A 12,162-nucleotide genomic window follows, 5' to 3' on the forward strand; every position below is an offset into this window, starting at 1 on the left:
GATGGACCCAGTTGTTCCTAATCAGGTCACATGTTGTTGTTTTTAACTCCTGAATAAAACTCCTGGCCCTGGGGGGATGAAAACCCTGTCAAACTGCAGCTACCTTATATTTGTTCATATTAATTGTATTCAGACTAGACTAACAGGGGGGTTTCCTCTACCCAGACACAGAGACAACAACTGATAGACAATAGAACTCACAGGGCTGACCTTGCTTTATGCATCATGCAGGCCTATGCAACTGTAAGCCTTATAAAACATTTATTCACATCTGTCATCAGTATTATGCTGAAGATTAATTCCAGGTAGCCAGCCCAATTTTGAATATAAACAAAATTCGATCACATTCACATTTTCTCCTGACACACAATGGACTATAAATATATAAATATATATAACGTCACCAATTAGTTTACCCTGACCAGATGGACAGGGCGCATAGGCTGTAAGTAGCCTACAGTTGATCAGACTGAAAAATGATCTTGTTTTCATCCCATACAGCATATCAGATTTGTTTGGGTGTAGCCTAGGCTACTGCAACATTTATGTCATGAGTTTTTGCTTGTGTCTGTAGTTGCCCTTGTTGGCGGAACTTTCCTTCTGGTCGCGTCATCTTAAAGCTAATTCTTCCATGCCCAAAAACGCAGTGGTGTAGATAAACCGCTTAAGAACATCCCTGTTTCTTCTTACTTTCTCCTTGTGTTTGAATATGCATGTCACGACTTCTGCCGAAGTCGTTGCCTCTCCTTGTTCGGGCCGTGTTCGGCGGTCGACGTCACCGGTCTTCTAGCCATCATCGATCCATTTTTCATTTTCCATTGGTTTTGTCTTGTCTTCCCACACACCTGTTTTCAATCCCATCCATTACCTCTTGTGTATTTAACCCTCTGTTTCCCCTCATGTCTTTGTCAGAGATTGTTTTATGTCAAGTGTTGTTTCTTGGTGTATAGGTGCGCGACGGGTCCTCGTACCCATGTTTATTTTATGTATGTACATTTTCGTGTTTGGAGCATGTTAAGTGGACATTTATTAAAAGTCTCCATTTACACTCCGATTAACTCTCCTGCGCCTGACTTCCCTGCCACCTATACACATGACTCTGACAATGCAGACCTTCATCATAATCGATGCAGATTTTTCCCAAAAGCTTGAATCTGATATGGCCATTTTTATGCTTCCTGCTTTTGTTTAGCTGAATGATTGATGTGCTTCGGGTCACTGTACCCACCTTTCGACCAAGGCTCAACCTTTCCATAAAGCAGGCAATGCCAGTACATTTGATACCAGTTGGTATTAAACGCCCTCACCTTTTCATCCTTCTTCATGAAACCGATCTCAGGCAGAGGTCGACCCTTGGTTTTAATTCACACCTTTTCCATGTACCCCAGAGAATGAAAGGGGTTCTTTACACATAGAACCCCCATAATGCCCTGTAGAACAATCCCAATACAACACACTTGGTTCATTCTCTGATCCTAATTTTATGATTGGATGGACAACTTGTCAGTTCATACTGCAAAATCTTTGATTGGTTGGAGGACATCCTGCAGAAGTCGTCATAATTACCATGTATGTCTATGGAAAGGGGTGATGTCTACGAGCCTCCTAGGTTTTGTTTTGAAGTCAATGTACCCGAAGGAGGACAGAAGCTAGCTGTCCTCCGGCTACAAAATGATGCTACCCCAGAGAGTGCTGTTGAAGTTACTGTAGACCTTCATTGCAAAACAGTATTTTAGTCAATTATTTGGTGACATGAATATATTTAGTATAGTTTTATTGAAAAAAGGACAACATTTTAATGTTTCACTAATTGTATTTTTATGAAATTTCACTGAGGATGGTCCTCCCCTTCCTCCTCTGAGGAGCCTCTGCTGGTGTAGACCGAAGTGGGTCCTATGCAATGAGCTGTTAGCTAATGAGAGCATGAAACCTTCCAAAATGAAAAGGCATCTGGGCACCAAGCATCCAAGCCATAAAGATAGACAGCTGACTTTTTTAAAGGAAATGTCAATATCTGGAGTTCTCACAAGAGTCATTGAACAAGGTATGCACAGTACAAGAAAAGTAACTTTGGGCATCATACCTTGTGGCCCAGCATATTGCTAAGTGCAAAAAAGCCCACACCAGCGCAGAGGATCTCATACTCCCTGCTGCGATTATGTGCACTGAAATCGTGGGATAGTCAGCCGCCAACAGATTCATAACCATACCCCTATCCAATGACACCATGAGGAGAATCCAGGACATGTCTGAGGACATATCGTGTCAGACATCATAGCGCAATACTGCAAATGGCCATTACGCACTGCAGGTTGATGAATCCACAGATGTGGCTAACCATGCAATTCTAATGGTCTGTCAGACACGTCTGGGATAATAACTTTGAGGAGAAGTTCCGTTTTAGTGCTGATTTGCCCATCACCACCGCAGAGGCTGTCTTTAGCACAAGGGATATGTACCTGGGCTCCGTAGGACTGGCCTGGGATCGGTGCGTACTGACCACTGATGGGGCAGCTGCCATGACGGGAAAGCACTACGGATTAGTAAAGCTGATCCTGGAGAGAGCACCGAGTGCGACGTGGAACCACTGCTTCCTACACAGGGAGGCTTTGGCAGCAAAGGACATGGTGCCTGAGCTCCACGTCACTCTCCAGGATGTGATCAAGTGTGTCAACTATATCAAAAAGAGTTCCATGAAAAGCAGGTGTTTCCAGGCCTTCTGCAGGGATATGGGGAGGGAGCACCAGCAGGTGCTTTATCATGCAGAGGTCCACTGGCTTTCCAGGGTAAACTTTTCTGACGCTTTTATGAGCTTTGAACATTTTGATTGTGAGGAATGGCTTGCGCAGGTTTGCCTACCTGGCGGATATTTTTGATAATCTGAATTTGCTCAATGTGTCAATGCAAGGGAGGTGGCACAATCAATTTGAACAGAGGGACAAAGTGGATGCCTTCAAGATTAAGTTTACCATTTGGGCAAATCATGTTTCTTTACAGGCTGAGTACACCGCTCACGTCGCGTGCGCGAGCTTTGAAAAAAACATTTAGTAATCTATATTATTCAATTATTGCATCCACACTGCTTGTGTGCGCCAACGAGCGTCTGCGTTGCAAAGGGCTAAAATAGAACTCATTCCTATTTCTGACGCAGATCGCGCTGCAAGTCCTGCCTCTCCCATCTCCTCATTGGTTTATAGAAGCAGGTACTCACGTGCCATCTCCTCATTGGTTATACCCACGTGGGTGACTGAAAGACGAACAAGGTCAGTGGCAGCAATGCACCTAATTTATGAAAGTTGCCAATCGCAATATAAAGTCAAGAGAAGAAAAAGCCTAGAAGGAGGAGAGATGACTAGAAACGATTCAGTTGACCGTTTTATGTGGGGATTAATTGTCAGAGTAGAGGACCTTATGTATTTCAGGTAAAATAACAACTCAATGTTTATATCCCAGGACAAATTAGCTAGCAACAGCAAGCTGTGATTGCATTTTAGAAGTGGAGTAATGATTATATACAGGAAATAGAGACAGCAAGAGACAGATTTCAGAGTTGTTTTTTTTACACATTTATTGTAACTGAATTAGATTGGAAGTTTCAACATGATCCAACAGTTTAATATGAATAAATAGGCAACTAAATAAATGTATCAATAAATATACTGAGGTTTGCATGAATACGTTCGTTTGAGGGTCAAGTAGGATGTGACGTTATTCATTACGAAATCATTCCAATACAACCGGAATGCATGTAAATCTCATAATATGATTATAACAATGCAAGAAAAACACTTTATAAATAAAAATAAAATATAAGCTTAGTACATAGTACTTGGTTATATATAAGAAACCGACTGTCTCTTCACTTAAAAAAGTCTCATGGCACTCTAAATCTAGTATTGTATTTCAACATGGATAGAAAATGATAGAATTCAGCCTATCAATCTTATAAATACTTATTTGGTTTGTATCTTGTAACAGTTCAGAATCCCAGAGTATTCATGGAATGATTCCCCCTCTTCATTTGTTGCTGTTGAGGAAAATAAAAGATTACGTTATTACAATATAATTAACAATGTCAAGTTGATTCAGAACTTTTTGTGAAGCTGGACAAGACAATTCCCCAAGCTTAGGATAATGAAAATTTAAGAAAATGTCACTTGAACCTAGACATATTTCTGTCAGGTGAAGCAAGTCATGCTATATTTGCTGTATATGCTGTATTTATGACATCATTTTGTCCAATCAAACTCTCTGTCATTTAACAGTCATCCTATCTGTGTGGTTTTAACCGGTCGGTTTACATCCTTAAACTCATACAGCCTATCTAGTACTTACTTGGCCAGCATCTTCTCAATGACCCTCTTGACCCAAGGAGCGCTGACATCCAGACAAATCTCCTGACCACTCTTGCTCAGAGTGGCACTGCAGGACAGACACACAGCACAGTCAGACAATCATGAAACCTGGTAATAACTACATTTTAGTGTCAGCATTAGCTAGTGAAATTGGATGTTAGTCAGGGAGTAGGACTGATTAATTGAAGTTATATATTTTTAAGTTAACATTATATATTAACCACATTTAATGTCAACTTCATATAATAGCCATATTTTACAGTAAGCATTTGCCAGTGTAATAGGACTACAATCAGGAAGCAGCAGGACTCACATGATCTCAGTGTCTCTGCAGTGCGAGCTGGGAGGGAACATCTCTATCTTCTTAATGAGTTTACCAATATGTCTGCTCTCCGTCTCAATGCAGCGACATCGCAGGTCAGCCCCCACGCCTCTCAGACTCATCCCTGTTAGAGGTAAGAGGTCAAGGGTCAGAGGTAGAAGGAATACACAGGCATACACCGTGATGACAAACACACTTTGTTAGTTAGAGAGAGGGAAAGAGAGTCATCCACGCATGACTGTAAGTTGCTCTGGATAAAAGCGTGTGTTAAATGGCATATATAAAGCATATATACAGTATATATTTCATATCTAGAGAGGGAGATGCAGATGTATTTGTATGTACAATAAGATACAAGATACAGTACAGTATATAAAGGTAAAATAGTAATCCTACTGCTCATAACCATTATATTCATGTCCATTGGTGACAATGCATTGAGTCAGAGTGATGTAGGTAATAATATAAACTCACCCTCAGTAATGGTCAGGAGGGCCAGGAGCACAACGACAAGGCTGGCTGACATTCTGATGCTCATCTTGGAGTTACAGATGATCCTACTAGAAATCCTCTAATATAGTCTGTTGTTATCTAGCTGGTAACAAGTATTGTTATATCTTTCTCTCTTTGTCAGTCCAGTTGCGAGTTCTTTCTTTCTTTCTTTCCTTCCTTCTCTGTCTATGGTGAGTTTGAATCTGCCGCTGTGAGAAGAGAGCCGCTTTGTCTGCCACTGTGGGGAGAGAGCTGTTTTAAAGCCGAGTTCTGGAAGTGAGTCATTGTGGCAGATGGAAGATTGTGAAATCTGGGATTTGGCTGACTTTGAGGGCTTATTGAGGCAGGGAATTTCTCCCTTTAACTCATGAGTGACAGCAAGACACATTGACTTGATACCGGTACCCCCTGTATATAGCCTCATTATTGTTATTTTATTGTGTTAAAGTACATTTTTTTACTTTAGTTTATTTAGTAAATATTTTCTTAAAACTGCATTGTTGGTTAAGCGCTTGTAAGTAAGCATTACTACACCTGTTGTATTCGGCGCATGTGACAAATGAAATTTGATTTGATTTTGATTTATCAACAGCTTTCTCATGGAACAACCTCTGTCACGTCATACAGATGGAATAATGCCAAGTTAAAGAGTCATGACATGTTATGAAATGCTTGAGTTTTGAATGCATTGATGATTCTTTACGAAACGTATGTATTTTATAAACTATTCATATGAGTAAAGTGCACAGCGCTATATTGCTCATTGACAACTATGTATCAACACATTTAAGATGAGTACATTGGAATCCTAACTGACATCGACTAATAGAACATTTCTAATGCAACCTAGCTGTGGACAAATGGCTGAAAAATGCGTATTGTGTCACAAGACATTCGTCACACAGGATGGAACGTTTCAACAAAGAATCATCATCACCAGTGATTAGGCTCACCGGATCACCAAACTTCTGAACCTAACTATGATATGAGGGCCAGTAGTTTACCCTGACAGCCTGGCCACAGACCTTATTTATTTTATTCTACCATTGAAAGGGGCATGATATACTGTATGTTCGCTCACCTACTGTATGATGGGGAGTTTCAATGAAGACATAGTAGGGAAAAGCAGGCAGACAACACAATGCTTGAATTTAATCCAATTTAATTCAATTCAATAATCTTTTATTAAAAGTACTACATTTTATTGCAAGTAGGGTTACTTTACACCACCCGGGCCTCTAAAGCTGACTGATGTTTTATTTACAAAAATAGGCCTACCTAATAACACTTTAAATCATCATCTCTGTGCATGCTTTACACCGAGTATAGAAAACATTAAGAACATCTGCTCTTTCCATGACATAGATTGACCAGGTGAATCCAGGTGAAATCTATGATCCCTTATTGATGTCACTTGTTAAATCCACTTAAAATCAGTGTAGATGAAGGAGAGGAGACAGGTTAAAGAATGATTTTTAAGCCTTGAGACAATTGAGATATGGATTGCGTGTGTATGCTATTCAGAGGGTGAATGGGCAAAACAAAATAGTTAAGTGCCTTTGAACAGGGTATGGTAGTAGGTGCCAGGTGCACCGGTTTGTGTCAAGAACTGCAACACTGCTGGGTTTTTCCACACTCAACAGTTTCCTGTGTGTTTCAATAATTGTCCACCACCCAAAGGACATCCAGCCAACTTGAAACAACTGTGGAAAACATTGGAGTCAACATGAGCCAGTATCCCTGTGGAACGCTTTCGACACCTTGTAGAGTCTATGCCTCGATGAATTGAGGGTGTTCTGAGGGCAAAAGGGGGGGTTCCTAATCTTTGGTATACTCAGTCTATATCACAATCTCTGACTACACTTTAAATATAATGTTCTGTTATAAACATTACAGTCACTAAAACAGGAAGTGACAAACAATACAATTTAAGCAAACATTGAGTAACTGAAATTACATTCCTCCAGGCAGGGTGCCAGAGACTCAGCTTGCCGTGGGAACTAAACACATGAAAAAAATTCAACATGAACCAACACATCTGGGCCATACAACTACGACATCACACCACATACGACCATTCAGCCCCATCTATGAGAGGAAGTGTGTCTTTAAAAAAAATGTAATAAGATTGATGGGGTATTTTGTATAATGTCCCTTTTTCAGGACCCTGTCTTTCAAAGATAATTCGTAAAAATCTAAATAACTTCACAGATCTTCATTGTAAAGGGTTGTAAACACTGTTTCCCATGCTTGTTCAATGAACCATAAACAATGAATGAACATGCACCTGTGGAACAGTCGTTAAGACACGAACAGCTTACAGACGGTAGACAATTAAGGTCAAAGTTATGAAAACTTAGGACACTAAAGAGGCCTTTCTACTGACTCTGAAAAACACCAAAAGAAAGATGCCCAGGGTCCCTGCTCATCTGCGTGAACGTGCCTTAGGCATGCTGCAAGGAGGCATGAGGACTGCAAATGTGGCCAGGGCAATAAATTGCAATGTCCGTACTGTGAGACGCCTAAGACAGCGCTACAGGGAGACAGGACGGACAGCTGATCGTCCTCGCAGTGGCAGACCACATGTAACAACACATGCACAGGATTGGTACATCCAAAAATCACACCTGCGGGACAGGTACAGGATGGCAACAACAACTGCCCGAGTTACACCAGGAGCGCACAATCCCTCCATCAGTGCTCAGACTGTCCGCAATAGGCGGAGAGAGGCTGGACTGAGGGCTTGTAGGCCTGTTGTAATGCAGGTCCTCACCAGACATCACCGGCAACAACATCGCCCATGGGCACAAACCCACCGTCGCTGGACCAGACAGGTGTCGTGTCTTTGGCTATGCCGGATTAAGTGATATGACAAGCTATTCTATAAAATCGTTTCTGCGTAATTAATATTACCTGATTGAGCTAATCATGTAAATGTAATTAACTAGAAAGTCGGGGCACCACGAAATAATATTTATAGAGCTGTTATCTTCCGAATAAACTCTTAAAGACCTAATAATATTTTACATCAATAGCAGTCAATATTAATCGTCACCTTATTTCAGTCTCATCTGAAAGTTGTAAATTCTTGGTTATCTTCACGAACCCTGGCTAACAAGTTGAATCAGCAATACAAAATTGGGTTTAATTATTTATTTACTAAATACCTAACTAATCACACAGAATTACACATACACATAATTAATCATAACTTGATTACAAATTACGTCATAAAGGAAAACATCCCTAGCGGGCGGAACAGATATGAGAGCTTGTTACACAAAAGAAAAGGGCTGGGTTTGAGTGAAAGAGCGGGAAGACTGAGGAACAAACGGCGAAGCTGTGCTATCGTAAATACAATATCTTATGCATTCTAAATTACCGCCCATTTGGAAAAGGAAAATGCAATAAATATTTACTCTGAGCTGCGCTTCAGTAGGTTGGTGGTAGATGGAAGGCCGTGTTGCCAAACCGAGTCCTTTGTCCTTTGAAGAATGTCTCTGGTGGTCAATTGGATAGTTGTAGTAACGTCGTTGTGTGATAGACGGGATACTCTGTCTGTTCCTTCCTAACCCTCGTTTGCAGCTGCTGTTGCTAACTCAACGGCTAGGAGGTATCACTTCTGTAGTGTATAAGAGTTCAAAGTTCATATCATTCGCAACCAAAGCTCACGCTGATGTTGGCTTCGTTCTGTAGTTATTATCTGAACCATTCTGACATCGGACCGTCGTCCTCACGTCCTCGGAACAGGAGGTTCAATTTTCGTCAATGGCTTATATAGTGGAGGGAGAAAAGGGGTGTGTTTCATAATTTACAACCTATGTCTCTTCACGTGGGCGGGCCACTGAGTCGGGCCTAATTCACTCATGAAAACCCAATTCTCACATTTTAGAAGCTAAAATCACATTTCATCCCATCACGAATAATTTCATATTCAAACATTTCAATTGAACAACAATTCCATGTGAATCCGATAACTCTGATGTGTTGACTTTCCACTGTAGAGTTTATGTCATTCTATCATTGATGAGAATGTGCCAGATGACAACCGAACTGACATAATATACATTAAGTACCACCGCATATGTTCAATTGGTCGGATTACCAGAATATAATTCATTTCCCCCCAACTTCTGATGTTCCCAGAATCTCTATGTTAACCAAGGGGTTTTCTAATGTCACATCAGTAGAGTAGAGAGAGGAAAAAGCGGGGAAGACGTATTTATGACTGTCATAAACCTACCCCCAGGCCAACGTCATGACACAGGACTGGCAAAAAGTGATCTTCACTGACGAGTCGCGGTTTTGTCTCACCAGGGGTGATGGTCGGATTTGCGTTTATAGTTGAAGGAATGAGCGTTACACCGAGGCCTGTACTCTGGAGCGGGATTGATTTGGAGGTGGAGGGTCCGTCATGGTCTGGGGCGGTGTGTCACAGCATCATCGGACTGAGCTTGATGTCATTGCAGGTAATCTCAACGCTGTGCGTTACAGGGAAGACATCCTCCTCCCTCATGTGGTACCCTTCCTACAGGCTCATCCTGACATGACCCTCCAGCGTGACAATGCCACCAGCCAAACTGCTCGTTCTGTGCATGATTTCCTGCAAGACAGGAATGTCAGTGTTCTGCCATGGCCAACGAAGAGCCCGGATCTCAATCCAATTGAGCACGTCTGGGACCTGTTGGATCGGAGGGTGAGGGCTAGGGCCATTCTCTCCAGAAATGTCCGGGAACTTGCAGGTGCCTTGGTGGAAGACTGGGGTAACATCTCACAGCAAGAACTGACAAATCTGGTGCAGTCCATGAGGAGGAGATGCACTGCAGTACTTAATGTTGCTGGTGGCCACACCAGATACTGACTGTTACTTTTGATTTTGACCCCCCCCTTTGTTCAGGGACACATTATTCCATTTCTGTTAGTCACATGTCTGTGGAACTTGTTCAGTTTATGTCTCAGTTGTTGAATCTTGTTATGTTCATACAAATATTTACACATGTTAAGTTTGCTAAAGATAAACACAGTTGACAGTGAGAGGACGTTTCTTTTTTTGCTGAATTTAGTTCACAGATTTTGCTGCAATGCATGTGCTATAAGTAGGGAAATTCGTTTTTTCTGACCTTAAAGTGACCTCACTGGGAAAACACATTAACTGATAACAGAGGGCTCATTTAAGTGGTGAGGCAAAAGCAACTGACTGTAGACAAAAGTCAAAGAGTGAAGTCAGCAATATGCATCTGCAACAGTTGAAAGTTGGACACTATAGGGACAGGTCGAAATTTACTGGGGGAGGGTTGTGTGTTTTTTTTATTGGGTACAAGGGAGGGTAGTGCGTTTTTTCCTTGGTTTACATTCACTCTTCTGTTCGTATTTTCCCTAAAAACAATGGCTTGACATACTTTTTATATTACCCTAATAAAGTTTAGAAACTTTTGTGAAGGTTTGGTATGGTGTGGTTATTGTTAAGCTTTAGCTACTGCAGGCCTATGATATGAAGGCAGTGCGCCCCAGCTCTCCCGACCCGGCTCTCCAACTGACTCAGACAGTTGATCTTGAGGTGAGGAAGTCTGTTTCAGGCCTACTAGAGTTACTCCTATAATCTAACAATATAATGCTTATCTTTATAAAAATATTCTGATCAAAAATGTACGAATTAGCCTCCTTTTGTACGTCTCTATCTGTATAGCTGACGCAGGAGCCATTTGACATAAAGAAATGCATGTAGGTGTTGTAGCATGCCACCAGCATATCTCTCTCTATCTCTCTGGGGTTAGGCCTAAGCTTCTCTTCCTTTATATATTTGTACATAAAACATTCTCCATTCAGGCTGCAATGGCGTCGATTTACTCTCTAACTCGATTTAATGATGAGTAGGCAGGAAAAAAACGGGGAAAATATGTGTTCTTTCTTTACAAAACACAATTTTCCACTACCATACTAGTGGCTAATGCTACTTGCTGATGTTGTGCCCCGTGTAGAGCCAGGGGTCACCCTTAGTGGAATTGCCCAAAACCGGATGCATCTGGTTTTCAGGGATAGAGATAATTCAACCTACACTATATCATATACTGTATATATCACAACTCAGGATATGACCCAAGATGCAGACACAGGAGACGGATAGTACAGTTCTCAATAATTTATTACAACACGGGGCAAAGGTCATGGCGAGGACAGGCAGAGGTTCGTAATCAGGTCAGACTCAGGAAGGTACAGGACGGCAGGCAGGCTCGGGGTCAGGGCAGGCAGAATGGTCAGAACCGGGAATACGAGGAAACAAACACTTGAGAAACAGGAAAACGGGAAAGCACGCTGGTAAGACCTGACAAGATAAGACGAACTGGCAACAGACAAACAGAGAACACGGGTATGAATGCTCAGGGGACAATGGGGAAGATGAGCGACACCTGGAGGGAGGTGGAGACAAGTACAAAGACAGGTGAAACAATCAGGGTGTGACAATATACAAAAGTATGTGGACACCCCTTTAAATTAGTGGATTCTGCTATTTCAGCCACGCCCGTTGCTGACAGGTGTATAACATCGAGCACACAGCCATGCAATCTCCATAGACAAACATTGGCAGTAGAATGGCCTTACTGAAGAGCTCAGTGACTTTCAGCGTGGCACCGACATAGGATGCTACCTTTCCAACAAGTTATTTAGTCAAATTTCTGCCCTGTTAGCGCTACCCCGGTCAACTGTAAGTGCTGTTATTGTGGAGTGGAAACGTCAAGGAGCAACAACGACTCAGCTGCGAAGTGGTAGGCCGTGTAAAAATAATCTATTCTCGGTTGCAACACTCACTACCTAGATCCAAACTGCCTCTGGAAGCAGCGTCAGCACAAGAACTGTTCGTCGGGAGCTTCATGAAATGGGTTTCCATGATCAAGCAGTGACACACAAGTCTAAGATCACCATGCGCAATGCCAAGTGTCAACTCGAGTGATGTAAAGCTTGCTGCCATTGGACTCTGGAGCAGTGGAAACGCGT

At 41.9% G+C, this 12,162-nt stretch overlaps 1 protein-coding gene across 1 annotated transcript; it reads right to left on the reverse strand.

The window, feature by feature from the left end:
• Positions 1 to 3,561: 3,561 nt before the first annotated feature.
• On the reverse strand, positions 3,562 to 5,411 carry LOC120044603 (permeability factor 2-like). Its single transcript, XM_038989274.1, has 4 exons — positions 5,152 to 5,411; positions 4,669 to 4,801; positions 4,336 to 4,422; positions 3,562 to 4,027 (listed from the first exon to the last, which is right to left on the reverse strand). The coding sequence occupies exons 1-4, from the start codon at positions 5,213 to 5,215 to the stop codon at positions 4,018 to 4,020; spliced, it is 294 nt and encodes a 97-aa protein (XP_038845202.1). The 5' UTR covers positions 5,216 to 5,411; the 3' UTR covers positions 3,562 to 4,017.
• Between the last annotated feature and the right edge of the window lie 6,751 nt (positions 5,412 to 12,162).

This window comes from Salvelinus namaycush, chromosome 3, assembly GCF_016432855.1.
Source record: "Salvelinus namaycush isolate Seneca chromosome 3, SaNama_1.0, whole genome shotgun sequence".
In the NCBI taxonomy this organism is placed as follows: domain Eukaryota; kingdom Metazoa; phylum Chordata; class Actinopteri; order Salmoniformes; family Salmonidae; genus Salvelinus; species Salvelinus namaycush.

Bases quoted from the DNA above. Each gene is read 5' to 3' on its own strand.
- LOC120044603 (XM_038989274.1), bottom strand. From the start codon at position 5,215: ATGAGCATCAGAATGTCAGCCAGCCTTGTCGTTGTGCTCCTGGCCCTC. The intron at 4,802-5,151 runs GTGAGTTTATAT...TACCTCTAACAG, and splicing joins CCTCCTGACCATTACTGAGG to GGATGAGTCTGAGAGGCGTG. The intron at 4,423-4,668 runs GTGAGTCCTGCT...TCTGTCCTGCAG, and splicing joins TGCAGAGACACTGAGATCAT to TGCCACTCTGAGCAAGAGTG.